This window comes from Camarhynchus parvulus, chromosome 17, assembly GCF_901933205.1.
Source record: "Camarhynchus parvulus chromosome 17, STF_HiC, whole genome shotgun sequence".
NCBI lineage: Eukaryota > Metazoa > Chordata > Aves > Passeriformes > Thraupidae > Camarhynchus > Camarhynchus parvulus.
This window is the reverse complement of record NC_044587.1, coordinates 7,936,915-7,963,750: the sequence shown is the minus strand read 5'-3', so window position 1 is coordinate 7,963,750 and position 26,836 is coordinate 7,936,915. Positions and strand designations below refer to the sequence as shown.

Here is a 26,836-nt window from a genome sequence, read left to right as displayed (position 1 = left end):
TCCCATCCAAACCCTCCCGGCTAGCTGGGTTCACTTCCTCTGTGTCTTACTGGGGACCAGGGGGAAAATCCTGCCAGCGAGCTCTGGCAGGACACTTGGGAAGTGAAGTTTTAGTCACTGGGTCAGGAGATAAGCAGATTCTTAAGTGCTCATAAATGGCTTTGAGACTGTTTTGGCTGAATGAGGGTGGGCAGGCCCTGGCACAGGGTGCCCAGAGCAGCTGTGGCTGCCCCTGGATCCCTGGCAGTGCCCAAGGTCAGGTTGGACAGGGCTGGGAGCAGCCTGGCACACTGGGAGGTGTCCCTGCCATGGCAGGGGGTTTGGGGCAATATGATCTTCAAACCATTCTGTGATTCAAGACTTCTGCATGTGTTTGAACTTTTGAGAAATGAGATGAATTTTTTATCGTATCATCCGGGCACAGCACTGATCTGTATCCCCTGGTGATGGGGAGATCCAGAGGCTGCTGCTGGGCCACACCTTGAGACACAACAAACCCCCTGAAACTCTGCATGGCGTTGTGGCTTCATGGTAGAGGCAAAAGCAATACGAATTTCCCATTGGAACCCTGTGCAAAGACTAGCCAGAGTCTCTGCACTCCCTAAGCAGGAAGGAAAGGACAAGGGAATCCAGGGACAGAGGCAATGGGCCATGCTCCTGCTTATGAATGTGTGTAGAGGTAAATGCTGTCTCTCTCCCCTGTTCACATCTGCCTGTTTACCTCACTCTGCACCACTGGAGTTCAGCATATTTGTGCAGCCAGACTTTGCAGCCCCTTTATCTCCCTGTGAGCCCCAAGCCAGTTGCCTGCTCCTCCTTGGTGCCCTTGCATGTTTTCCATATTAAATAAAACAACACCCCCACAGGTTCTGTGGAAGGCTATTTTGAAGGCAGTCACATATCTTTACTCTTGCCTCCTCTGACCTTGATTTTTACTTTCTCTTTTTCTCCCAAAGAAAATATTTGCTTGCGCTGTTATCTGTAAGCAAGATCCTTTCCCCAGGTGTGGCGATGCTGAAAGAAAAATTAATTTCTTTTACCTTCTTCCTGTCAAAGAGAGGAAACTTCCTTTTAAGCTGAGAGGAGAGACAGCCTTTAATGGATAGCCCTTGCCTAGTCAGCAGTGGGTGCTCCACAGAGGAGAGTAAATAACTACAACAGTGGAAACATTTTATTAAGAAATGCAAAATAATGCCAGACCTTCTGTTCTCAAGCAGAATTTTAATCTCAATTCTTGGCTCAAGTTGAGGCTTAAACATTAATTTCTGAGGGACAGGACCTTATCCAGGACTTTATCCTTGGACCTTACAGAAGCCAGGCAAGATACACTCAATTCCACAATGTGTGATCAGCCAGGATTGCTGGTGTCTGGGATACAAAATGAGACTCAGAGCCTAGGAGAAGAGAAGAAACCTAAATAAATCAGTGGGGGGAAAAAAGAGGTCAGGCCAGGTGCAGCAGAGAAGTGCTGAGTCTTCACACCACAGCAGCTGATAAGGAAGGAGCCTCATCTGCAAGTCTCACAGTCTCAGCTCACAATTTAATGCAGTGTGTGGGTTGTGCACATGCTCAGAGGCTGTTCTCTGGAAATACTGAGTGACATGGTCACAATGGCAATTGAGGTAGTGGCTTTTCACCATTACTGGAGGATTTTTACACTCACATTGTTGTGTTGGAGAGTTTTTGAAGAGCTCAGTGATTTTTTTTTTTTGAGCTTTTTGGATTTTTAATTTTTTGAAGCGCTCAGTGAGCAGCCAGTGCCCTGAACTCTCTGGATGGTGTCAGTCCCAGCCCATGTTCCCCATGGCAATCCCAGTATCCCAGTTTGTGACAGTGAGGAGCAGAGTGCTCTTACCAGACCTACATGCTCTCCTCTGGCAGACCAAGCCAAGACACACCGAGGTTGGTTTTGGAAAGTTGTCAGATTAACTGAAAAACTTTCAGAGAGTTAGAAATTTTCCCAAGTTTTATTCCACAAACTTTGTAAGAAGCCTCAAAGTGTGGTGGACAGCACTGGATCAGGTTGTCTTTGTGGTGTTAACCAGTAGGGTTTTTTCAAGACAAAGGCATTGACTGAAATAACCTGAGAAAGAATCTCAGCACGAAGCCCTGGTACAAGGTTTGGGTTTGCAGAATTGAGCTTCTCTGAGAGGCAGGTTTGCAGTCCTGTGATATGTTATTCTGAGCCATTCCTTCCAGAGCTTTGGTACCGAGCTGACGCATAGAGATCCTGCATTCAGACTTCAAAAAAGGAACACTGAGAGAGAGGCTTGCATTTTCTTGTACAGGGAATAGGTTTTTCTTCTCAATTTTGGCTATTTTGCACTGACATTCTATGGCTAAACCTTTTCTGTTGCTTGATAATAGTTGGAGGGGACTGATCATCATCTGTGTAAACAGCAGTTCTTGTTCAAGTACAATATTTTAAAATATGCTGTTAGAATCAGGACTTCCATTCAGTGCTGAACTTGTAAAATCCATGTCACTTCTTGGGTTTTAACTCTGTTTTAACACCTCAAGGTGGTGGACTAAGATCTCACTCTGGCTTCTTGGAGTGTTTGCAGAATGACAGAGAAATTGCCACCCTCAGGATGGCAGGTGGCTGGAGGGCTCCTGTGGCACTCTTTGTGGGTCCTTAGTGTTCTATTGCTCAGGAGTCCTCAGCACTTCACGTGCTTTACTTCATCCAACAATAATTTTTTTCCCAAATTTGCCTTATTGATGCACATACCATTTGTTACTGGTCCCCAGTTGGAAGGGGCATAGAGTCAGTGAAATGGAAAACTTGAGACAAATGGAAAGTGACTTTTTAGTTTGAAGTCTCCTACAAATATGAACAAGCAGAGAGGCTGGAGAATCAGCAGTAGCTCTTCAAAATGAGCAAGACAAAGGATTTTCTTTTTCAATGGACAAAGCTATTTTGAGCTTTCCTAAGAAGCAAACACCTTTCTGCCCCACCAGGTTACTCTTACCCCTGTAATTTCCTTACAGCCACTTATTGCTCTTATTGCTGTGCCTTTTAGCCCTGAACTCAAGAAGAAGAGTGCATTTACCTGACCCTGGCCCTGCTGAATGGACTGGGAAATTATGAATATCACACTGATGACGTCTAAACCCAAATCCCTGCAGAATGCAACACCAAAACTTCACAGCAACATCTGTCCTTATTATGGCATTCCTTCCTTTACCTCAAAGATCTATTTCTCTCTTTTTTTCTGAAGGTCTACCAGCCAGAGGAATGTATGATCTAAAGCAGCTAAAATGAATTGCCAAATCTATCTGTCATGAAGATAATTAACACCATATTTCCACGCAAACAAGATACAGATCACTGGGTGCTTTTTCTCCCAGCACCAAAAGCTGAAGCCCGTATTATCACCCATCTTCTGCTCATCCCTCCTCCACAGTTACTATGCCAAACCTCTCTCAATATGCCAGGAAATACTGGGGAGTATCTAAGATAGGACTGAAATATTAAGAAAATAGAAACTTTGAATTTATAGATTTATAATTTGCCTAGATTTATCTGCAAGGTTGTCCATGCGATGCTGGTGTGCTACACATCTGGATTCTCAGCTGGCTTTAGAACTGTAAACGTCAGTCCAGCTGTCCTTGTGCATCAGCACTTACCCAGCTACCCTGGAAAGGCCTTGCCTTGATGTGTACAAGGACCTCCTCTGCTTCTTCATCTCCCTGATGGTTCATAGTTGCCTCGCAATTGAATAAATCAGAGGATCATAGAAACATGGAATGGTTTGTATTGAAAGGCACCTTGAAAATCATCTAATTCCAACCCCTGCCATGGGCAGGGACACCCTTCACTAGACCAGGTTGCTCAGAGCTCCATCCAGCCTGACTTTCCAATTAACTGCTCTCTTCACCTCTCACCTGCAATAAAGAGTTTCCAGTTTATTCTGATTTTCCTGGTCCTAACAAGTGTAATATTGTCTTATACCAACATATGGACCATTTCAAGAGATCCAAACCTGTAAATTATTCATTTCTGCATTATAACTCCATCTTTCTCTGCATTGACTGAGCCTATTTACCAATTCTCTATGTCTCTGGATATTTGAACTTTTGGGTTTCTGATTTTTTTTTTCAGGAAATGTTTGTTAGTCAGCCTCAAAGTGATAACTGAATGAAAAAATTCTATTTTCATTCAAATTTATCTTTCTATCCAACCTATTGCTGCTACTAGATGTAAATGCAAAACAGTGTGTCTGTTTTTGAGTCACTGACTATTTGATGCCCACTCTTACATCACACACTACCAGGGAAATGCTGTTATTGAAAGCATTTTTCACTAGTCTCCAACTAGGAGGTTTCTTTCCCATAATTGCATAATTCTCTATATTATTTTTTCTTTAGTAATAGGTTAGAGGTCCCTGGCTATATCCATATGACATTTTACAGCTCCTCTCCAGTAGAAACACTTTTACCAAGCTTCAGGAGGAACTGATTTACTCTTATTCACACTTTCTTGCTCATTTCTAAGAGCTTTCCTATCATTAGCTTTCCATGCTGGCTTTCCATGGACAAAGCTATTTTGAGCTTTCCCAAGAAGCAAACACCTTTCTGTCCCACCAGATTTCTCTTACCCCCGTAATTTCCAGTTTCAGGTTCAAGAACTTGCCTAGTTCTTCATCCAGAGTCTTTTTGTTAAGGAGTAAATGTTTCATTTTTCTCTTGCAGATCCTACTTTCCCAGCAGGAATAGTGACCGTGCTGTCACTGCAAGAAAAAAACCTTGTCAGTGAAGAGTTTTGAGTGTGCTGGAGCTGCCTGTGGTCAGTTTTGGCAAAGTTGTGATGTTTGATATGTAGCTGGTGTAGGACAGTGTAGCAGTTTTGGTGCTCAGCAAGGGGCTGGCATTGTCCCTGTGCTGCTCTGAGGCCATGCCTGGCCCTGGCTGTGTCATCAGCAGCCAGTATAGATTGCCGTTCTTGCTTAATGAACCTGGAAATCCCCCATGATGCAAGAACAGAACAATACAGGACAATTGCCTGTCCCACACCTTCCCCCCCAGCACCAGGAAACTGCTCATGGGTTCACCTGCCCCTGACAGAGGTGACGTGCTGTGGGAAGGAGACTCCTCCACGCAGCAGCAACTGCACTGCCAACACCCCCTGGGGAAATTCATTCCTTTCCCAGCAGTGGGGCCTCACCTGTGGCTTGCACGGGTCTGGACAGGGAGGCACAGGGGTGAGTGATGCTGCTCCCTGTGCCAGGCAGGAGCACACAGCCCTGCTCTGCACTGAGGGCTCAGTGAGTCAGGAAGAGGAAGAAAGATGAAAACTCCTTCTATTCCATCTCCTGTTCCTGCCTCTCTCCTTCAGGTGCCGTGCTGTTAAATCCTGAGGTGGTGGTTGTTGTTATTTATAGCTGCCAGTGGCGTGCTGGGTGTTTCACAGAGGAAATTCACAGAGTGCCTCCATCCAAAGAGCTCCCAATGAAGTGTTGGGGGCCAGTGGTGCTGCTGCTCTCAGGGGTGATGCATCCCCACTTGGCTGATGTGATTTGACAGCTGGAAGCCACATTCTGATGCCTTTCCTTCTTCCCTGCTTTCTTCATTAAAGGTGCCAGGTTATCTTTGCAACAGAAGCAAGCCTGCTTCCTGACCTCACACACAGAGCAGGTAGAGCAATTTTTTCCCTTACCACCCTCTGCCAAATTGCCTTAACCCTGCCCTGGAGAGGAGAAAGAACAATTTGACACTCTTTGCCCGTTCAGGAGGCAGCTTTTCCGCTGAGCCTGTGCAGGGAGGCCGTTTGGTGCCAGCTGTGGTGATAGATTTGTGGTTCCTCGCTGTTGCGGTTTCTTATGTAACGCTGTAACTAAAGCTGGCACTTGACAGAATCCGGAGCTCCTGTTCTGGCTCGGCTGCACATGATGCAAGAATAAAGGTAGTAAGGGTGGGTTGATATCTTTATGGTTTTGTGATCCCAAGACAAGGCACCCCAGAGGAATTTTTCAGGCTGGGTCGACTTTTGAAGGATGGGATTGCTCTAAATGACCCACAGCCACCATTCCTAAATAAATTATTTCAGGAAAGAGGGACTGCCCCATCTGGGGAGTGACACTTGGCTTTGGCAGCAGCTCTGCTCCAGCCAGGGACTCCCCAAGGACTGCTGCTACACTGATTTCCAAAGTATCAAAGATTCAAGTACCACTGAATTCCAAATCTCCAAAGTACCTCTTGGGCAATACACAGAGGCTGTTGAGAGATCAACCTGTAGACTACAACTTAGCCATGTGCAAGTGTCCCTAAAAAAGTGAACATTAACAGCAGTCCTGTTATTATCCAAATAGATACTATTAGAAATTGATATATTTAATCACTCCCAGCCAGGGTGGAATTTGAACTCATGACCTAGCAGTAGTAGCAGAGTTTTCAGCTGCAGGAGAAAAAAAAAAGAAAAAATAGAAGGTCAAACAGGACTTTTCCTGCTGGGTAAAATAATTTATTGCAGGTGAAACAGTCTCAGATATGTGGTAAATTAGGCTGTGCATTATCTCATGGATAATAACTTCTCTCTGATGTTTGGCTTCTTGTGTGCATCTTTATTTTGGGCTCTAAATAAGATAAGAAGCACCAGAAATCTCCCAGGAATAACAAATGCATTTTCTTTGCTTGATTGAGGAAATAAATATTGGACAGACATGTGTTATGCAACAATTTAAAAATAACTCCCTTGTAAAACTTGGAGTGAGCCTCAAATACCGCAGAAGTAGCAGAAATGTGTTACCTACCTTTTTATCAGTCAGCCAATATAGCTTTTCTCAGCTACTTTAGCTGAACTATTGGCCTGATCATTTTCTGGGCATTTTATTTTAATATATTTTCCTAGGAAACGCATTCCAAGTCTCTGTTAAATTTGAATCTACACTCAAGCAGGCAAGGGTTTGGAAAGAGTGCTGCAGTCAGACTGAAATACCTGTGCTGTCCTTTATATCTTGTGGGACCTGGTGACACACAAGACAAAGTATGTCCAAGCTATGTTGGACTGGTCCCTGAGCAATCTGGTCTAGTGGAAGGGTTGAAATAAAATGAGTTTTAAGGTCCCTTCCAACCCAAACCATTCTGGAATTCCATGATTTTAGATCTACCACTGACAACCTGCTGATCCTGTTGCAGGCCTAAGGCACCCATCCTGTGATTGTTTTACCCAAACTTCTCTCAGTCTTTCTGGTCAGAATCTCCTTAAATGAATGGTGGCATTGGCCATCTCTGTGCTGATATCCCAGTTCCAGCATTTTCCTGGTGCTTTTGTGATAGGAAGAGCAAGGTGGAAAGAAATCTCCTTCTTCTTTTCAAATTGTACCCCAGAGACGGTGCCTGGAATTTGATACCCCAAATTATCAGTCCCTGAAAGCCCAGTGCAGTAAACCAGATCATTTATTCACAGTGGTACAGCATTTTTTTTTAAACTGTAAGACCAGTTGCAGATGTAATGACAATAGAGGAAATTAGCTCATGATGGGATTTTAGGAAGAGGTTAGTGGAAGTATGTTCAGTAATGTTCAGCTATTAAACCATTGGAGATCCCACTGGAGACCAGCCAGTGGGATTTCTCATAATCTGCAGTGGTTTACAGCAAAACACAGAACCCCTGAGGAGGGAAATGGCAAAATGTTCCTCTGGAAGAGTTGCCTCATCTCCTCACCCATGTCTGTGCTCTGCTCTGCTGTTGGTGTGAAAGCACATCCCTGTCTGTGATCCCTCCCTCCTCCACAGCCCTCCTGCCTGGAACCCCCAAAATAGGTCTTGGTGAGGTGGGATGGTGGATGTGAAACCAGAGAACACTGCAAACATCTGTGTTCACTTGGGGCCCAATCTAAGCTCGACTGAAAATGCACAAAATAACTTCCACTGGCTCCAGGAGCCTTCGGATCAGACACTGTGAGTGTTTGCTCCCATGGCTCTGTTCACCATTGTGGGGGGATTACAGGGAAACAGGAGGGTATTGAGTACTGAAAATCAGGTCTTGGCTCAGGCCTGTTGTAAAGAAATCCAAGAAGTCAGGTCTGGATTCAGAGAAGGTGAAGAAGATTATTCTGCCAAGCTGACCACCCTAAACTGGGGAGAGATTTCTGCCCAAACTCAATGGAATGGCACAGGGCTGAGGGCAGCAGCCAAAGCGCTCCCAGTCCCAGTGGTGATCCAAAAGAGGGGTGATCCGAAGGTTGGTTGGGTGATCCAAAGGTTGGCTCCTTTTTGGTGATCCAAAAGTTGAGGGGTGATCCAAAAGTTGAGGGGTGATCCAAAAGTTGGCTCCTTTTTGGTGATCCAAAGGTTGGCTGGGCAGGTCCAAAGGGTGTGGTGGGCAGGGTGCTCATCAGTCACTTCTCCTGCAGTGTGTGCAACCAGGCTGGCGCTGTTACAGACGCCACGTCACAGCGGGGACGTGGGTAAGGGTGTCAGGAGCCAGGCAGTGCTTAGAGAGAGGCATGATGCAACAGGCAGAGCTTCATCAGTGACAGTGATGGCCTTGACAGCGGTTATCCTGCCCCAGCCTGCCTGCTGGCTGTGTTACTGTTTTCTCTCTGCTGCACTGGGACACCGAGCGGTGTCCTCAGGCAGAGGATACTGGCATCATTCCCTCCAAATCAATGGAGAACTGCTGGCTTCTGCCTGGAAATAGGGTTTTTTGCATTTCATGTCCAGGCTTCTGCCTGGAAATAGGGTTTTCTGCAAGGAAGTGATGGACTGAGAGTTGGTGATCTGAAAGATGGCAACTGAATTGAGAGCCCAAGGTTTTGTCTTACTGTAATGTATTGGGAACTTGGCTGTGGGGGAGGAGGAATGTTTGAAAGGTTTTCATCCTGAGTTCTGTGTGTTTCTTTTATATATTGTAGGTTTATAAAGATTTTTTTTCCTTCTATTCCTAAGCTGGAGCCTGCTTCGCACTATTCCTGGTCACATCTCACAGTAGACAGTTCTGCCTGGAAATAGGGTTTTCTGCATTTCATGTCCCCAGTCTTTCCTTCCTCAGCTAAACCACACCAGCCTCCCCTCCTGTGGTGGCCCCATCTGAGCCTCATGCTGAGAAGTGCTCCCGTCTTGGTCAGGAGCGCAGCAGTGAAGAAGAAAACACAACAGATTTTTTTTTTCCTTCCTTCATTCCCTGCTTCTAATAGCAACCAGGTGCTCTGACACTTAACCTGTGTGCTGCCATGAAATTGCCTGTCTGGTGCAAACACCCATGTGAGGCCCAGGGCCTCGAGGATTTACTTTATCCCAGGATTTGTAACCTAATCTCAGTGAGATTGTCCATTTATATCAGCCACCTTAAAAATTCATATTTTTGTTGTTGTTAAACACGAGAGGAGAAAACCGTCTCTTGACATTGTTTCTTTTGTTTTTTGGTTTTTTTCAAGAACTATCTTTAAGGCCTTGGCTGCAAACTTTGTTTTTCTACTAAATATGCTACTGTGTTTTAAACTGATAGCAGGGCAAATGCTTGGAGGATTATATCAAAGTCTGCAGGAGTTAATCAGTTGCATTCATATCTATAGGTTTGCTACATACAAAACTTAACAGTCCTTGCATGAAAGACAGAGGAGAGCAGTATGTGTAATAAAAAAATGTTCAAAATCTTGTGTGTTTAAAGTCCTAAACAGGACCTGGGTTTCAGAGCAAAGGTGCTACAGGCAGACATGTAATCCTGCCCCAGGGCATCTTGTGCAGGCATGGAGCTGCTCTGAGCAGCAAATGCACCTCAGAGGGACAGATGAGCAGCTGAATTGCAGTGGTTTAAACCTGCAGTGTTTTGCTGAGTTACTTGAGATTTACACCAATGGAAGTGAGAGCAGAGCTGCAGACTAGTTACCTGGTTTGGATTTGTGGTGATTATGAGAGTTGGTGGTGGCTTTGGTTCCTAGAAATATTCTAAGGATCAAAGGATATTTTCCTTCTCTAATACATTGGATCCTTTAACCTCTGACTTCAGTCCCAAGCCCATGGGTTATTGCATAAGTGGGTAAGGTGACTGGTTTAGGTGTTAGTTAAACTTTCTAACACAGCCAGAAGCAAAAGTTGAGTCTGGGCTTCAGAAAGCACAGAGTCCTGCTGGTACAGAATGTACCCACCAAGTACAGCTGAGATTATCTGTTCAGGCTGTTGGCTGCTCCATGGTCCTTCCTTGGAAACACCCAGTTCAGGTTTGAGTTTGAGAGCAGAAATCCAACACACAGTCCCCAGTCTCCCATCCAGCCCCTGAGTGTTCCTTCAGTACTCCAACTACCCTGTTTTGTAAACAAATCCTGTGCTTGTAAGCGAATAATAAAAAAGCAGGAGGGCACAGAGCAAACCTGTGGCCCCTGTTGGCACCTTTCTCCTCACAGAGAGAGAGAGAAAATCCTCTCCAAGGCTGTTTCCTTGGCATTTGTGTCTTCTGAGTCAGCTTAGTATCTGAGAGAGAGGCAAGAGAGTTGTTTTGAGGCCTTTGCACCTGCCATGTTGCTGTGCTTATCCAAACAGGGAGAGCTTGGGCCACAGCTGAAATAACAGCCCGGCGCAATTCGGGATTTTTGACGTCCTTCTTGTGTTTACAGCATCCCACCCCTCCTCTCTCCAACTGCAGAGCCAGGCAGGAATTCTCTTCATTATCTTCTGCCGTGCTTCTCATGCCATTTTTATTAAAAAAAGGCAGAGCAAGGGGGAGCATATGTGTGAGAGGAGAGAAGAAGAAGAAAACAGTTGTATTTGTGTAGTCAATAGCAATGAGGGGGAAAGAATGGAGGTTGGGGAGCAGATCTGTTTGGGTTGTCCTAAAGTGACCTTGTCCCCCTGGCTCATTCCTTATAGCTTTTTGGAGCACCCAAGGATAGTGAAACCTATAAACACAATGGTGTTGGTGGATATTTGGGGTAATTCAGGACTTCTGGAACTGGCACTTGGAGGCTGTGAGCAGCGTGTGGGGACAGACTGGACAGCTCCAGGCTGTGTCTGACAGGGCAGGGGATTGTGTAGACCTTCAGCTCTTCTGTTTGTGGTTGTAATCCAGTCCACCCTGGCAGCTGATCTAAAGCATTGCAACGAGGGAAGATGTGGGGTTGACGTTGTTTGCTGCCAGCAGATTTCCTGTTTTGCTCAGTGAGGCTTCCTTGCTAGAGAAGACCAAAGGTGACAGTGTTAGAGGGAAACAGAGCTGCCACCAGCAGAACCAGGGCTCGTTCTGGGCTGCAGAGAGATGCCAAGGACATGTCATCTTTTGTCTTAAGTGTTTGGTGGCTGTTTAAGGTCAAAGACAGATGGGTCCTTCATGAGTACACTTCAGGTGTGGAATTTGCCTGTTTCACACAACACTGGCTGTGACGACCGTAATTTAATTGGGGATGCTTAAGCCTGTGTCATCTTGTCCTTAAATAAGAGGAACACTGTCTGCTTTCACTGCTGTCTGACCATTTGTCTTTTCATAGGGCAGAAGCTGGGCTCAGCCTTAAGGATATTTTCAATTCTGTTGGAAACAAGTCTTTGCTGGATAAGAAACGCTCCTGGTGTCATTTGTAGTAGGAAAAACATATATGCCATGGTAGTAGGAAAAACATATATGCCATGGTAGTAGGAAAAGAGGCATAGGATGTTTGCTTTCCCTCAATGCTCTCACTGCATCTCAGGTGTGTCCTCAGGTGCTGAAACCCTACAGCATGCACAGAGCAGATGTGTTTGGGGCAGTGTCAGCCCTTGCAGGTCTGCTGGAACCCAAGGGCATGAGTGTTTCTTCTGTAAATTCAGCGATCCTTTAAACCCACCTTGGTCTGAGTGAAAAACAACTTCCCACAGGTATAACTTTTCCCATTAAGTTTTCCAGGAACACCCAAACTGAGAGCAGAGGTCCCTTGCTTGAGGGAGAGAGAGAGAGAGCAAGACTAGCTCCACTGCCCAGCCTCCCCAGTAAAAACAGGAAAATAATTAGAGGGTTCTATATTCCTGACCCTGGATCACTTGCCACAACAGACAGGAAAGTTGCCCTGGTGGTATTTCACACGGCACATCCTAATTCCCCCTCTAAGCAGAGGGCTTGAGTCATTGCTTTTTAATAAGGCTGCCTCCCCACAGGCGGAAGCTGCAGCGATCAATGTGGCTTACTCAGTTCTAGAGAAGGTCATTAAAAGACTATAGATATACATTTGAAGAGTGTTTGTTCACATCCTTGATGTTAAAGATGTTTTCTTCTCTCTCACTTCCTTAAGTTGCATCTCACAGAGCCACTGGGCACTGGGTCCTGCCCAGCAGTGGAGTGGAAAGTGTCCCTTGTTGCTGTCACTGTGCCACCAGCATCCAGGGCAGGTGGGACAGGAAATAAATGGTCAAAAATCACACTTTTATCACCACCTAGAGCACAGCTTGTGTTGCTGGCATCTCCAGATACAGTCTGAACTATCAACTTTGGTATCCTATAGCTATAGAGAGGGAATAAACCCTTCCTCTCCCTGTTCTTGCATTCCTCCCTCCCTCACTATGGGACTGGATTGCTGCCTGGGGTATTGCACATATTATCCCTTTAGCAGCTATATTTTTTTTGCAAAATGTGGGCACACTGTGAAGGAATGCTGAAACTCCCAGCTGCTGCCAAAATGACACATTTAGCAGTTCAGGAGGATATAAGTATCTCACGTTCCAGTTGTTGAATCGTGAAATGCCACATGCATCCCAGTCAGCTTTTTGTCACACCTTGTGTCAGGCCAGGGTTAGCTGAAAGCATGATGGCTTCAGTTTTGAGTTTCTGAGGTGTTTTTTGATGATCCAGTCCAGCCACATCTCCATCTCTGCCTGTGTGGCACTGAAGAGCCCCTCTGGAGCAGACATCCCATTTCTGTGCTCCTCTGGGCACAGCTGGCTTGTTGGTGCTGCCCTGGATGTCACACCCTGGGGCTCCTCTGCTGTTCCCCAGTGCAGGGAAGACTGTGAAGCTTCAGGTTGCTCAGAAGGGGATTTGGGATGTGGATGGAGAGGAATGGCCCCTCTAGAGACCTGCTATTGCTCTACAGGGACCACATGTCCCCAGGCATTTGTCTTCCCTTTCTTTGTATTTTAACCTAAGACAAGGCTGTTGGGGTATCATGAGCATAAATAACTTAATAGCTCTTATTTTCTACCCAAACTGCAGAGGAGTAAGGGGAACCAGACTGTGAAAATAATGTGTAAGGAGGCAGAGATTTTGTTCACCTTGTTTTTGGAGAATAAATGGGTTAGGGTTTTTTGGGGTTTTTTGTGTCACTAAATTTGAAGGGTTATTTGCCTGTCACAACACAAAGTTCCAAGAGCATTCCATCTTCGAGCAGGCTGCAGTTGGATCTCTCCCCTCCCTGATGTGCAGCAGGTGACAGGGTTAGAGCACAGCCCATTGCCACAAAGCCAGCAGCCAGTGTACTCCATACAAAGTTTTCCATGGTTAATCCATACAATTAAATAGGTCAGAGTTCTCCCCACCTAATAACTTTCATTTCTAATTTTCTTATTCACCCATGTGAATCCCCAGCTACCTCATAATTCATAACCACCACATTCTCACTTGTGCTTGATTTGATTCCAGGTTTTCCTCCGCTGTATTCTGCAAACTTCCAAACAAGTGTGAGCTTTTCCTGTTGTCCCTTTGCTCACATGTGCACACAAATACTTCCCTCCAGTAAAAGCCATGTGCAAGGCACACTCCCTGCTCTTAGCCTGCCTCATCACCTGGAGGTATTGGTGGAAACCACACCAAAAATCAGAATCTGCAAACTCCTATTTTACACTCAGGACCACAATCTCAGTGCATCAGAAAGCAGCGTGGCCTTATTTATTTTGCAGCTGCCCCAACTGTTCATTTGTTACCATTTTCAAAAATTGAATCTTTTTTTTTTTTGTGGTTAGCAGACCCCCAGTGACAAAATCCACATTTCTGCAAGTGTACTTGTTAATCTTAAATATTTTACAAATGGTTTTGAGATGGTTTTGAGACAGAACTTGAGAAATAACTGCTCTTTAATAATCAAAGCTTGGCTCTGCTTTGATTTCATCAGTATATATGAAAACCTCCCATCTTAGTAAGTGGATTTATCTAGGAGTGAAATCTAGAGGAAAACCCTCATTATTTTACTACAGTGTGTGTTTGGCCACTTTACTCACTTCCTATAATTTTTTTTTTCCCCCAGAAAAACAGTTGCTTTAAACAAGCCCCAAGGGGCAGAAGTTTGAAACTTTTCCCTTTGATTGAATAAACAGTCTTACCAATATCTGAGTAGACATCTCCCCAGCCTGTAGGTGAATTAAGATACTGTTTGTGCTACCCGAACTCTCAAATTTTGCTAATAGGAGCCATGGACTGTTGCTGACAGGAATCAGGTGCAGAAGGAATGAGAAAGCCAGTTCTGTTTACCTTCCACTGAGTTGCACTCCCATTCCATTGCCATGTGCAGTAACAAGGAGTCAGATCCCAGTGCTCTTGGCGTGCAATTCATTCAATGCCAGTTTTTTTTTGCAGGCACAGTACCCATGAGAAACAGCTTTGTTGTAAAATATAATGTGGGATATTGGAGTTTAAGTCATGCTTGTTAATTTAATGAATGCTGTAAGGAGATACTTATTTCATGAACCTGAAGATTTCAGTAACTCATTGATATCCACTTCAATGGCTTTGCTGCTCTGCGTAGTAGATTTATCTCCTCGTAGTACACACTTCATTAGTAGATGCTTTTTGACCAAGTTCCTGTGACAAAAAGCCATGTATATTGCTGTCAGTAATTGGGGCAATGTGAGCTCAGTGAGCAGAGGACGGGCAGGCCTGGGGAAGAGCTGGGTTGCCTTTGCTGCTCTGCAATTAACCTGATTGATGACTTTGAGCAAATCATTTTGCCTTGGCCACTCCATGGCTTTACAAATCGGCACGATGAGGACAACAAATGAGTTTCTTCGAGGAAGGTTTTCAGTCTTGATAGTGTAAAAGACATTGTGAAAGAGCTAAACATTTTTGTTAGGATTATATTATTCCCATATTACATATGAAAAATATTATTCCTCATTTACAGATGCACAGGTTTTAGGTAATTATGGCTTTGCATAAATATGTAACAGTTTGCTAATTCTTTCTGTGAATATTTCAGTGCTAATACCCTGATCCTGTGCTGTGGTGTGGATCCTATTTTTTGCTCTGGAAGATACCAAGTTTTTAACTCTTCTGTTTTAATGCCCATAACTGATGTGGATAACTTATTTGTCCATCACTGAAACATCCTCAGCTTACACTAATCCAGGGTCCACGTGCAGTTGGATTGAGCTCAGGACTGCTCAGGAGATAATGAGTATTTATAATAATAATGAATAACAGGGTATTTTAAATTCCTTAAATGAACAGACTTGCTGGTAGTGCTATCCTTGACGTGGAACAGAAAGGCTGAACAGAGTGAGGCACAGGGCTGGTTCCTCAGGTGTTGAAGTACTGTTGACTCTTGGTGATGCTCTCAGTGTTTCCCACTGCTCATGGTGAGGGTTGGCACTGCCAAGGTGTCACTGCAATGCCATCTCTGCAGCAGGTGGAGATGTAAGCAGCACCTCACCAAAATGCATGGTTTTCATCAGGAAATGGTTTAGCTGTCAAGTGGTCAAGAACTGCACCTATTTCAGAGTTGTGCGTAACTCAAGCATAGACAAAGGTAGTGCTGATTGTGCTCACAAAAAAAGACACCCAACCAAAAATTAATCCCATCAAAACAAGGTAGGAACGCTGGGAGGAGCTGATTGAACTATACCTTGCTTTTTTGGCAGCCAAACCCCACTCCAGTCCCTCTTTCTCTGCCCTTTGCTGCTGCTGCTGCTGCCTTTGTTGTGTGAATGACTGACTCTCCTTTTGTCTGGCAGGGAGCTGAGCGACAGGAGCACGTACAGATACCAGGTGGTCGTTGTGTCCGGGATGGAGGAGAGCGAGCCGTCCCCTGCCCTCGTTTATATCTCTGGGAGTGGATACTGTGGAGATGGCATTATCCAAATGTAAGTCTGGAGAGAGCAAACAGATAAATCGGGGCACATCTCCTCAGCCAGAGTCTGAGACTACGAAGGAATTGATGACCTCTGGTGTCTCCTTAGGTTAGGCTGGCTCTCATCTGTAGATAATGACTCACGTGCTTGATGATTACCGGGATGATGACATTTAATTGTACCATGGGCCCTTCTCTCCTGGCACCAGGAGATACAGACAGATAATGGAGTCCAGACAGCAGGATCGATAGGCAAGGACGCTCTGTGCTGTTTATGCTGTTTGCCCGTGTATCTGTATCTTTATACATGGATGTGACATTTCCTGCACAGGCCTGGAGCTGGGAAAACTCACACAGCCTTCGATGCTGTCCCATGTGTGTGGCAGCTGGGTAAAACCCTGGCACATGTTGGGGCCAAGGTCCTGGTACAACCCCTTGTTTGACTGACCACCAGAGCTGGGATGCATTTGGAAGTGATAGATTTGGCCTCAGAGGGGGAGTGCTGGGAATTGCATGTTCTCAATCAGCTCCCCTCTCTCACCAGTCCCCAGGCCATTGAAAATGTAAAACAATCCTTCTCAACTATGTTAGAGTTTATTCCTTTACTATGTTGGCCCTTAAGGCTGATGCTTCAAAGCTTCCTGGCATTAGGTAATTTAATTATTTAGACTATGGAAGTAACAACAAGCAAATACTTAATCCGGCCAGTATTATTTGCTTGAAATAATGCTGATCAGCAATCACACAGCACAACTCTGTCAGATGATATACCTGGCAGCAAATATTTGCAGGAAGAGGCCCAACAGGCAAGGAAAGCAAAGAAAACAATCAAACAACATATGAATCCAGGGCAATCCTGGAAAGAGAGGTGGAGAAAGACAGATTAATTTTGCTTTACATAGCTTTTCTGCTACTGTTATGTTTGCACATTCCTCAAACATCACTTGTGGCTTTGCAGCAAGTGTCAAACAATAGCTGAGCTGCCTCAGGAGCGAGCAGGAACCAGACTGTGTCACAGCTCAGTTGGTTGTGGCCCCACTTGCAGCTGTGGCAGCCCCTTTCTCATCTGGTTCCCACTCTTCTCCCCAGCCATTCGGGTTGGCACGGGGCAGGGCTCCATCCCCAACACCCCTTGCTCCCTGCTGACTGCTCTCCTCCAAGTTCTGCCACCTGGAATAGCCACACTCCAGGCTTTATGCCTTGTTATTCCCATGCTGGGGTCACAGTCTGGCCCGTCCAGATTTAATACAAAGAGTTTCAGAGATTCCTGATCTCTTTTCCCCCACCTGCTGAGCTACAGCCACACCAGCTACGAAGGAAGTTGCTCATATCCTCATCCGAGGACAGCAAGTGGTACCCACATGTGCAGCAGGGAACTGGCCAGGCGAGCCTGTGAACCAGGAATGATGAAAAGGAGGAAGCCAGGAGGCTCCCTTAAGGGAAGGGAGAGGTATTTTTAGGGGTGGGCACACAAAGCTGCTGTACCAGATATTGGGGCTTTGGGGTTCTTCAGTGGGGTTGCACAGAGCATCAGGTTGATGCTACTTTGCCAGCTGACTGCTTTTTGCCTGCAGAGAACTGGGGGAAGAATGTGATGACATGAACAAGATAAACGGCGATGGCTGTTCCCTGTTCTGCCTGCAGGAGCTGTCCTTTAATTGCATCGGTAAGTCTGGCTCAGAGCCCTCAGACCCACGGTGGGCAGCAACTCAGTGCAGAGTGCAAGGGAAAAACCAGCAGTACTCTCAGCATTTCCAGCTGAAGAGTTGTCATGGGAGAGAGAAAAAAGGTGGAATTTGTAGGTTTGAAAGGTGAACATATCTTCCCAGCTTCTGGTCATTTTGATGGGAAATTGGTTCTGCTGGCTTTGAAACAGCCCAGGACTTAGGGCTAAGTCAGCCATTGTGGGACTGATCCAAAGCCCATTGAAGTCAGTGGGTGGTTTTCCACTGGCTTCAATAGGCTTTAGATCTGACTACGTGAGAAGACATGAACTGATTTTTTCTGGTAAACAGGAGGAGGAGTGAAAGGGGAAGGGACTGAGACCAGAAGCAAGTCCAGCTGAGGTCACGCCTCCTTTGAGTTGCAAATCAATATCTGAGGATCAAAGGTCTGGCTAATCCCCTTTTTCAGAGGTGAAAACTACTTAATCAGATTTCATTTGCAAGCCTGGTTTGCTCTGATTAGCAAAACCTGTAAGCACAATGGCCGGAAGATGCTCGAGCTATCGGGGCTGCAGTTTCGAGCTTTACATATTTATTAAACTCTCTAGGAATGCTGGGGACAGAGAAGGGAAATGGAGACCAATTGACACTGCACCTTCTGTGGAGTAGACGCACGTTGTGGGGTTGCTTTTTCCACCCAGGGGTCTGTGAGGTCTGGGAAAGAAGAAAACAGGCAGAGCTTCAGGAACCAACGTTAATGTTTATAAAGGGTTGGCTTTTTCTCAAGACATTTTATGAGATTCCTCATCTGGGCTGCCCAAGCAAACACCCTGCCCCACATAGTGATTCCCATGCCTTCAGCTCAGGGCATCAGTCCTCAGCAGATACTGTATCATTTGCAAGTCTGAAATTTGCTCTTTTTGGCAATTTGACCATTATCTCTTGTGCCTGGAGCAATGTAGAATGGACCTCACAGGCACCATGTTTCCCTTGGGTGGTAAGCTGGGGACTGCTTGGCTCATCACAACAACTACATTTTAACTTCAGCTTCCCACACTGTGAGTGAGACTTGAGGCCTGATTTGGTGATGTACTTATTTACATATGTAAATAGTTCTATTGAAATCAGGGATATTTATGGTCGAGACTAATTGCGACAACTGGTGGTCTTGAAGTTACATTTGTGTTTCAAGTAACTTGCTGCCTTAGAGCCTCAAGCACTGCAAGATTTTAGTCATAATATTTTGAAAGTGGGATAAACACTTACGCAAATGTTTTTGGTTCCCCAGACATCAGGCGTGGTGTGAGGCCGGTTCCAGCAAGGCTTTGGGCTGGTGCTGGATGGTTGTGTCTGTATCACCCTGCTCCACAGCAGGGCTGAATTCCTTGGTCCAGGTCTGTGCTTTGACCACATCCCAGTGTTTCATTAGGACATGACCCAGGTTCTCCCCTGTGCCCATCAGTTTTCTAGGAAACCAGGTGATGTGGACTTGGTGGGAGCTGCAAATGCTCCAAATAAGTCCGTGGACAGGAGTAAGAGTGGGGTGTCCCAAGCCTTGGACCACACAGTGGTGTCCCTAGGGGTATGCAACACTCTGCTTTATGCCTTTGTGCATAAAATCATGGGATTGGTTATGTTGGGAAAGCCTTTAGGATCATGGAGTCCAGTTGTGTCATCCACCCACCATCATCCAACCATTCATCCCCCATCCAACTCCAGGAGCAGCAACAGAGCTTCCTGAGAGTGTGGGACAAAGCTGTCTGCCTAGAAAATGAAACAACTAAAACATACACATTTTTCTGCTCCATGACAGAGGAAGTGGGTTTTCAGATTTGCTTGTGTTGGAAAGGAGAGGGGAATTCCAGGGGCAAAAAAAAAGTTGTTTGTTTGTCACGGGCTTTGGAAGGTTGTGGTTTTCACAGATCCTGGATTACAAAACAAATGATATCAAATTCCTTGTGAAATATTGAATATAGGGACTCAGATGAATCAAATTAGCTGAATCAAAGGGAAGGTGCAGGAACAGAGACCTTAAAGATAGTTTGGTTGTGTGACTTTACAGTTGTGCTGGGGTGACTGCTGTGGTGGTGATGGGCTCAGTGTTTCTGCAGGGTCTGTGAGAGCAGCCCCAGTGCTGTTTTCAGGCAAACACTGCCTTCAAGTCTCTAGGACAGGTTCAGAGGAGCTAATACCTGTGAAACACATCCTCTTGGCTCTTGTGGTAGCTGGACCACCATGAATTATGACTCCAAGAGCTAAGGAGACACTACCAGTTTGTCTTTCAGACAAATGAACACTGCTGATTTATATTCTGCTTGGTATATCAAGCATTAAAATCTCACCAGAAAATATAAAGATGTTGGGGAAGTGAGTGGCTGTGCATATTACATAATAAATAATAGTTAAAAAAAAGCAGAAATTCAGCATTCTCCACAATCTAACACTGTCACACCTAATCCTCTGCCTTAAGCTGAACAAAAGTCTTCTTTGATATTGGTGGGGTGTTTTCCTGGAAATTACAGAATTCTTGGGTGCCTGTTTCAGGAGCACAGAAAAATAAGTGTAATTTATTCCCATGTTTACAAGGCTAACACATGTTATAATCCTGTAGAACAACAAGAAGTTATTTCAGAGTCTGTTATTTTTTCAGTGATGTTCTTGTTGTATTATGTAGCTCTTCAGAGCCCCGGGAATCACTCCCCTTCACCAAAGAATTCAGTGAGCCTCAAACACATGTTCAGAGGCTTTGTTGAATCGGGGGCCTCAGGGTTTGATCTTGCAAATGCTTTCTTCCAGGCATGTTTCTGAACTACCACAAGGCATTCTTTAGACTTCAGCAAATCTAACCACAACAGTGAATGCAATGCTTGTCACAAATTGTCTGCAGGATTGGGTCCCACGTGGCTGGAAAGAACTGCTAACCATTTTGTTTGCTAAAGACGGGGCTGAAGGGGCGTCGTGGGCGGGTTCCAGAGGAGGAGGTTTGATAGCAAAGCCCAAGTGGGCTCCTGCCTCCTAACGCAGAGACCACGCAAGCCACCTCGCTTGGTAGGAGGAAAATGCAACAGAGCCCGCAAGCACCACCAGGCTTTAGATTCAGAGCCATGAATCACAGAATAATTTAGGTTCAGAGGAGTCTCTGGAGGTCTCTGGTCCAAGGAGGGCCAACTTCAAAGTTAGAGCCAGCTTCAAAGTTGGAGCATGTTGCTCAGGGTCATGTTCAGCTGCGTTCTGGATATTTCCAGGGATGGAGGCAGCCTGTTTGCAGGTGTCCCTTTGCCTCTCTCACTCCCTTTGCCTTTTAGGATCATGGGGTTTATGGGCTTTTTTAATTGGTCCAGCTTTCCTTTGACTAAATGGCACAAGGCTCTCAAGACACTTTGCACTAGTGCCTGTAATAAAATTACACTTTTTTTTTTTGTTTTGTTTTTGTTTTTCCTCCTTCTTTCCTCTCTAATCAGATAACAGTGGATCAATCTGCTCTGCCAGGGAGGAGGGGCGCGGGGGAAGGAAGGAGGGAGTCAGGGAAGAAAACTGTGTGGTCTCACTGTCAGGCTGTCCTGGCCTTCTCCAAGCACAAAGCCGAGCAACAGAAAACAGAAAAGATTAATAGCATTTTCTTCCTGCAACATGCTGAAGAGCGACAGTGAGATTAATTAATTAATTAATGGAAGCATCTGGCAGTGCTCCTTTTTCTAAGTTCTGCAGCACTCTTGCCCTTCCCCATCGTCAAATTTATCATCTCTACCTTTTCTCCCCCCACCCACAGCCGCTTCCTGTAGCGGATTTTGCATATTTTTATCTTCTCCACACAGAATTTGGTCCCAAGGGAAAGTTTCACTTTGCCTTTTGATGGGTAGGAGACAGGTGACTCCAAGCCATGTCTGTGTGACTGATGCACCCCTCTCCTGCCCCTGGGCTGCTTTCCTTTCACCTTGCCCTGATCACTCCGGGGATAACAGATTTTCGCGGTTTACCGCGGATCTCAGCCAAGTTCAATCCGACGTGTCCTGTGTAAAACAGACCCCATTTGTAAGAGTTATGATTCACAGTGCTGCGAACTCAGGGCTTAGCACTTGATCCATTCCCAGAGGAGTGCTGAGAAATGGGTGTCTGAGGCACAGCTGAGCACCTTGTCCTTGGCGTGCACTCTCCCACACACCAGCGCTGCACACCCAGATAGACGTGGGACATTGAAAAAGAGCCCGGCTTTCATTTGCATTCCTTTTGTGGAGTGGGATGTGCATTATGCATTGATTTAGCTCACCAGTGCTGAAGAAAGAGAAGGATATAATAAAAAAGATGCAGAGATCAATAAAAAAGGGAGGGAGGGGGAGAGAAAGTAATATGAAAAGAGATGAGTAAAGACTGATAGACACATTGAAACACAGCTGGGAAGTAGCTCCAGAACTTCTATCTCCCCTTAAGTTTGCCAGGTAATTTATAGGGGTTTCAGTCACATCTTATTGGTGCTATTATTGCTATACTTTATCTCCTTTGCTTATAAGGGACTCTTGGCTAAAGCCTTTTTACAGCAAAACAGGGCAGCACTTACACTGACTTCCAGATGGGAGTGGTCACCCTGAAGAATGGGAATGTTTCAGGTTAGACACACATCTCAGTGGTGCGTGGGATCAGGGCCTCAGGGATATAAAATACAAAGAAAAGACACAGAACAGAGGCAAAGAGAAAATAAATATATCTAGCTCTTGAATTTACCACCAATTTCTGGCATGCTTGAAACATTAGTCACCAGTGGTTGTTCTGGGAGAAGTATGATTTTAATTTGACAATGATCCTTAAACACCTTTTCTTTTGCTCCTGCTTGGTCCCAAATGTTTTTCTGCTACCTTACAAATCTGGATCTGTCTTACTCCTCCTCAGAGGCCTCTCCCTCCAGCTGTGAGCCTTACCTTTGTGGGAGCTCTATCCTTTACCTCTCCCATTATCCATAAATTAAGCATAGCACTTTCCCCTAATCTTATTGTTTGGCGGGCTGCATTGCATTCAGGGAAATGATTAATATTCATGAGCTTGCTATCTCTGTTTGGAGCATAATCCTCTGGGGAAATTGCAGTGTTAAATGAGTGACACAAACCTAATTTTATATGTCTTTTCTTTCCTTTCTTTCTTTTTCCTTTTTTCCCTTTCTGACAGAGAAGTAATGTGCTTAAAATAAATTGATGGATGACCATCCATATTCATTGTGGGCATGCTTTGAGAGCTCTCCCATCCTCTCCCCCTCCCTTCCTCATACTACTGCACAGGAACACAGCTTTGGCTGCCCAAACCGTGGCCCCATGCAGCAGCTAATGGTGATTTTGCCTTCTTTCACCAGCATTAAATAGGCCTTGGCTGACCCTGCCGAGGGCTTTCAGTAGAACAACAGCATGGGAGAAACAGAGCCACCTTGCAAGAGAAACTCAGCATCTCCCAGGGCATCAATAAGGTGAAAGCATTGACCAAGGAGCTTGGGAAAGAGTGTTGCTGTTGTTAAAGCAGCTGAAGTTCTATAACAGAATTTCATGGCAAATACTCATGAATTTACTGGCCGGGGTTATTCAGATGATATTTGTGTGACTCCTTCAGCTTAAGGCAAATACTTTGAAGCTGACTGTTTCCTGCAGCTTGCAGAAGTGTGGCTGCATGTTCTGAAATGTCTAAGCACTCATTTGGCAAGTTAGTAATCACAGCATCCTCGTAAAGTCTCTTAAAGTGATTTTCAGACTGTCATCATTAATAGTGCAATCCTAGGAAGGCCAGCTGAGCCACAGAGCAGAGAGAGCAGACATCTGGGGCAGCAAAATACAAAGGACAGATGCTTTTTTGTGGGGGAGAATGTGGGCTGGAGTGGTATTTGCCTGCATTTTTCCCTAGGCCAGTGACTCCAACCCAGCTCAATCCAGCTTTAGTTTTTAGGCCACAGCTACAATGAGAGTCCAGCAGGAGAACTACTCCTCTGCTTGTTGCATCCCTCACATTACTCTCTGTGGATCTGAGAGGCTTCCACAGCTGGTCATGCTCCCATCCTGAGAGCATCTTTTGTGACTCAACAACAACTGTGCTCAGAGCACAGTAGTTGTATCTGTCTGAGCACAAGACCTTCCTTTGCAGGAACATCAAACCACATGTACAAACAAGCACTTTGTTTTCCCTGGGGAATGGCACCTCTGGGTTTTTACTCTTGTGTTCCTCCTCCCAAACAAGTGTGCCAGGTGTCTCAAAGGGCCATGCTGGCCACCTTTCTCCTGGTCATCATGGTTACTCCCTTGTGTGGCAGAAACCTCAAGACTTTCAGTTGAACAGTTTCCAAGCTAAGCTGAGAAATCTGTGTAATACTAAAATCTTCTTGTCACTGCTTTATCCAGCCATCCAGGGAGGGAAACAAGGTGAGGTAGGAAGAGAATATATGTGTTAGTGCTCTTACAGCAATACCTGGTTGCCAGGGGTTGGAGATGGCTGTGCTGGGTCCTGTTGGCCATTCCTGGTTGTCAGGGGTTGGAGATGCCTGTGTTGGGTCCTGTTGGCCATTCCTGGTTGCCAGGGGCTGGAGATGGCTGTGCTGGGTCCTGTTGGCCATTCCTGGTTGCCAGGGGCTGGAGATGGCTGTGCTGGGTCCTGTTGGCTATTGCCAGGGTTGGGGATGGCCACTTTGGCAGTGATAGCTCAGACAAGGCTTTGTTACCACTGCCAGCCACGGGAAATATCCTTTCTCTTAAGTGACAAAGACTCATGTTCTTGGAGGTGAAATATCAAATTTCAGTGCCGGGCTCTGCGAGGGAATTGTAATTGTATCTGTCTGCAGCAGGCAGATCAATTGCATAATTCTGGTGCTCCGACTGCTATATCATAGCAAGGAACCGAGTCCCACCACACAGAGAAAGCCAGTCACACCCAGGAATGCATTTCCACAAGCAGCTGAATTACCAGGGAGCCTCACTCTGCAAAGGCATTATCCCTGCCTGCTCTGCTCAGGAGATGCTCAGACATGATTGTCATATTCCATGGAAAGAAAGCCTCCTGCAAGGCCCCTGGATGTTCCGCAGTAGATTGCGACACCCACGCTGCCTTCATTTCCAAGGTGTCTGTTTTATTTCATTGGAGGAAGACGTCACCATTTATTGATATGTGACTTTATTCTGAAAGGTCTGCCCAAGCTCCATGTAATGGTTTTCCTCCTTTCAATCAGAACATCCAGGAAGGAAAGTAACTCTTGAATATTTTACTGTAGCAGGAAATATCTCTGTCTCTGCCTTCTTCAATATTAAAGAAGAGATTAGCAGATATCCTGGAAGCAGGCCATATTATTCACTCTCTTCCCACTGAAGCCAAAGGTGAAACTCCCATAGAAATAAATGGAGCAGGTTCTGCGGTCACTCAGCCGCCGAGTTCATGTGATCTGCAGTGGAATTATTTCCCTTTTTGTGATACAAACCTCTGGATACATTTCTCCTCCTCTGTGTGAACATAAACACCAGTGCTGGAGATGCCGATTAAGTGACGTGGTGGTAAAACCCTGCTTCTGCAGAAGCTGCTGGCTTTGGTGAGCCTGGGGTTTGGCCTTTGCTGTGTCTGAAAGCCTGCACACCTCTGGGCAGACCTTTCAGGGGTTAAAATGCAAATCTTGTTCTGTTCCAAAAATTTGTTACTCTGAGACAATGCTTCTGCGTTTTTGTCCCTCCCCCTTTTTTTCCCCCTTTTTTTTTTTCTGGACAAATAGTTATGTGGCATGAGGCTTGTTATAGTTGGAAACATCCCTAAGTAAACAGTTGAACTTAAAAATACTCCTTTTTGTGTCTGGCCTTTTAAAAAAATGGTAGCTACTGCACAAAAAGAAGACTATGCTGATGCCAATCACTGAGCCCTGGCTGAAAACAGGAAACTGCCCCCAGTGTCTGTCCCCAGCACTCTGACAACCCTGCTTGGACATTCAAAGCCTCGTTTGAGGATGTGCCCTGGGCTACAAACTGGATCTCTTTACCTCTCTTTTTTTCTTTATTTTGTGAAGTGGAAGGCTGCCTATCACAGATAAATGTATATCCTGCATGTCTGCTTGCTGGCCTCTAGAAGGCTTCACTCGTTTTGCTGATGATTTTCCAGCTTCTCTTCCAACTGGTAAAGGAGATGGGGAGCTATCTGCTTATCCGGGTCTGCTCTTGTAGGTGCTTCCCAGTGCTCACTAAACCACCTGTGTTGTCTCAGGCATCCTGTCATTTCTGAACCCCAGAGGAGGGATCTGTATTTCAGTACAAAAGGCTCCCTCTTGCACTGTGCTCAGGCAGCTTAGGAAGGAAGGAGATGGTGTTTGCATAATTTTCTGGTGCAGCACACAGGAGCCCCAAGACTATTTTGGATCTTAAAGCCTGACTTCAGGAGTTAGCAAAACAGGTCTTGCCAATTTGTTTCCTCAAGTCACACTTCTCCAGGTTGATGCTGCCACAGAGCCTCCTTCAAGGTTTCCCAGATGTCACAGAAATCTTTGCTGAACTGGAGACTGCCTTTTCCCAAAACAAGGGCAAGACAGGAACCTTGGTTTGGCCCTAATGTTTTTCTGCCTCCAGTAAGATCTTTCTAAGGGAAAAGGAGCTTGGGCTGCTTGAATGAAAATGTGTTCCCCGAGTTCAGCTCAGCATCCTCCAGCATCTGTTGTTAATCCCCCAGAGATGCTCTCTCCTGCAGCCAGGTGCTATGCCTGCAGACATTTTACTGCTCTAGATTTCAGCTGGATTTCCAGGGAACTGCTTTTTAATTTTTTGAAGTAATTTCTTCCTTGAGGACAAATTAGATATCCTGTGTGTTCCTTTCTTCCATATCTTCTTCAAATCAGATTCCTCTTTGGAGAGCAAAGCCCACAGCATTGATGAACACAGTCCATGGTGCAGGTAATGCATGACCAATCCTTGACCATCATCAGGTCTTGGGAGCCTCTGGACCTCTTTGGAGACAAAAATTATCTCATGTTGCCAAGGCTGCAGATGCATTTAGTGTCACAGTAGTTAAGAAGAGAACAGAAAAAGCATTTTGCATTGTTATAGGAATAAAGCCATTAGCTACTCATTGCTAGAAATACACCACTCCTGACACTGTTCTCTCTGGCTCTGAGCCTGTAGGACTCTATGAATGTAACTGAGCTCTGTTCCCACCACTGTAAAAAGGGAAAAAGCCTGTTAGTTCTCATTTGGTGAGGGCAGTTGTAGGAAGAAACAATCTGGT

The 26,836-nt window shown here is 45.4% G+C and overlaps 1 protein-coding gene across 1 annotated transcript in view; it reads left to right on the top strand.

Annotated features, from left to right (window-relative positions):
- The window catches only part of PAPPA (pappalysin 1), a 178,809-nt gene that overhangs the window by 75,296 nt on the left and 76,677 nt on the right, over positions 1-26,836 (top strand). The window contains exons 8-9 of the mRNA XM_030961226.1: positions 15,844-15,972; positions 17,534-17,625. Coding sequence (XP_030817086.1) covers positions 15,844-15,972; positions 17,534-17,625 — 221 coding nt within the window. The remainder of the gene's footprint in view (positions 1-15,843; positions 15,973-17,533; positions 17,626-26,836) is intronic.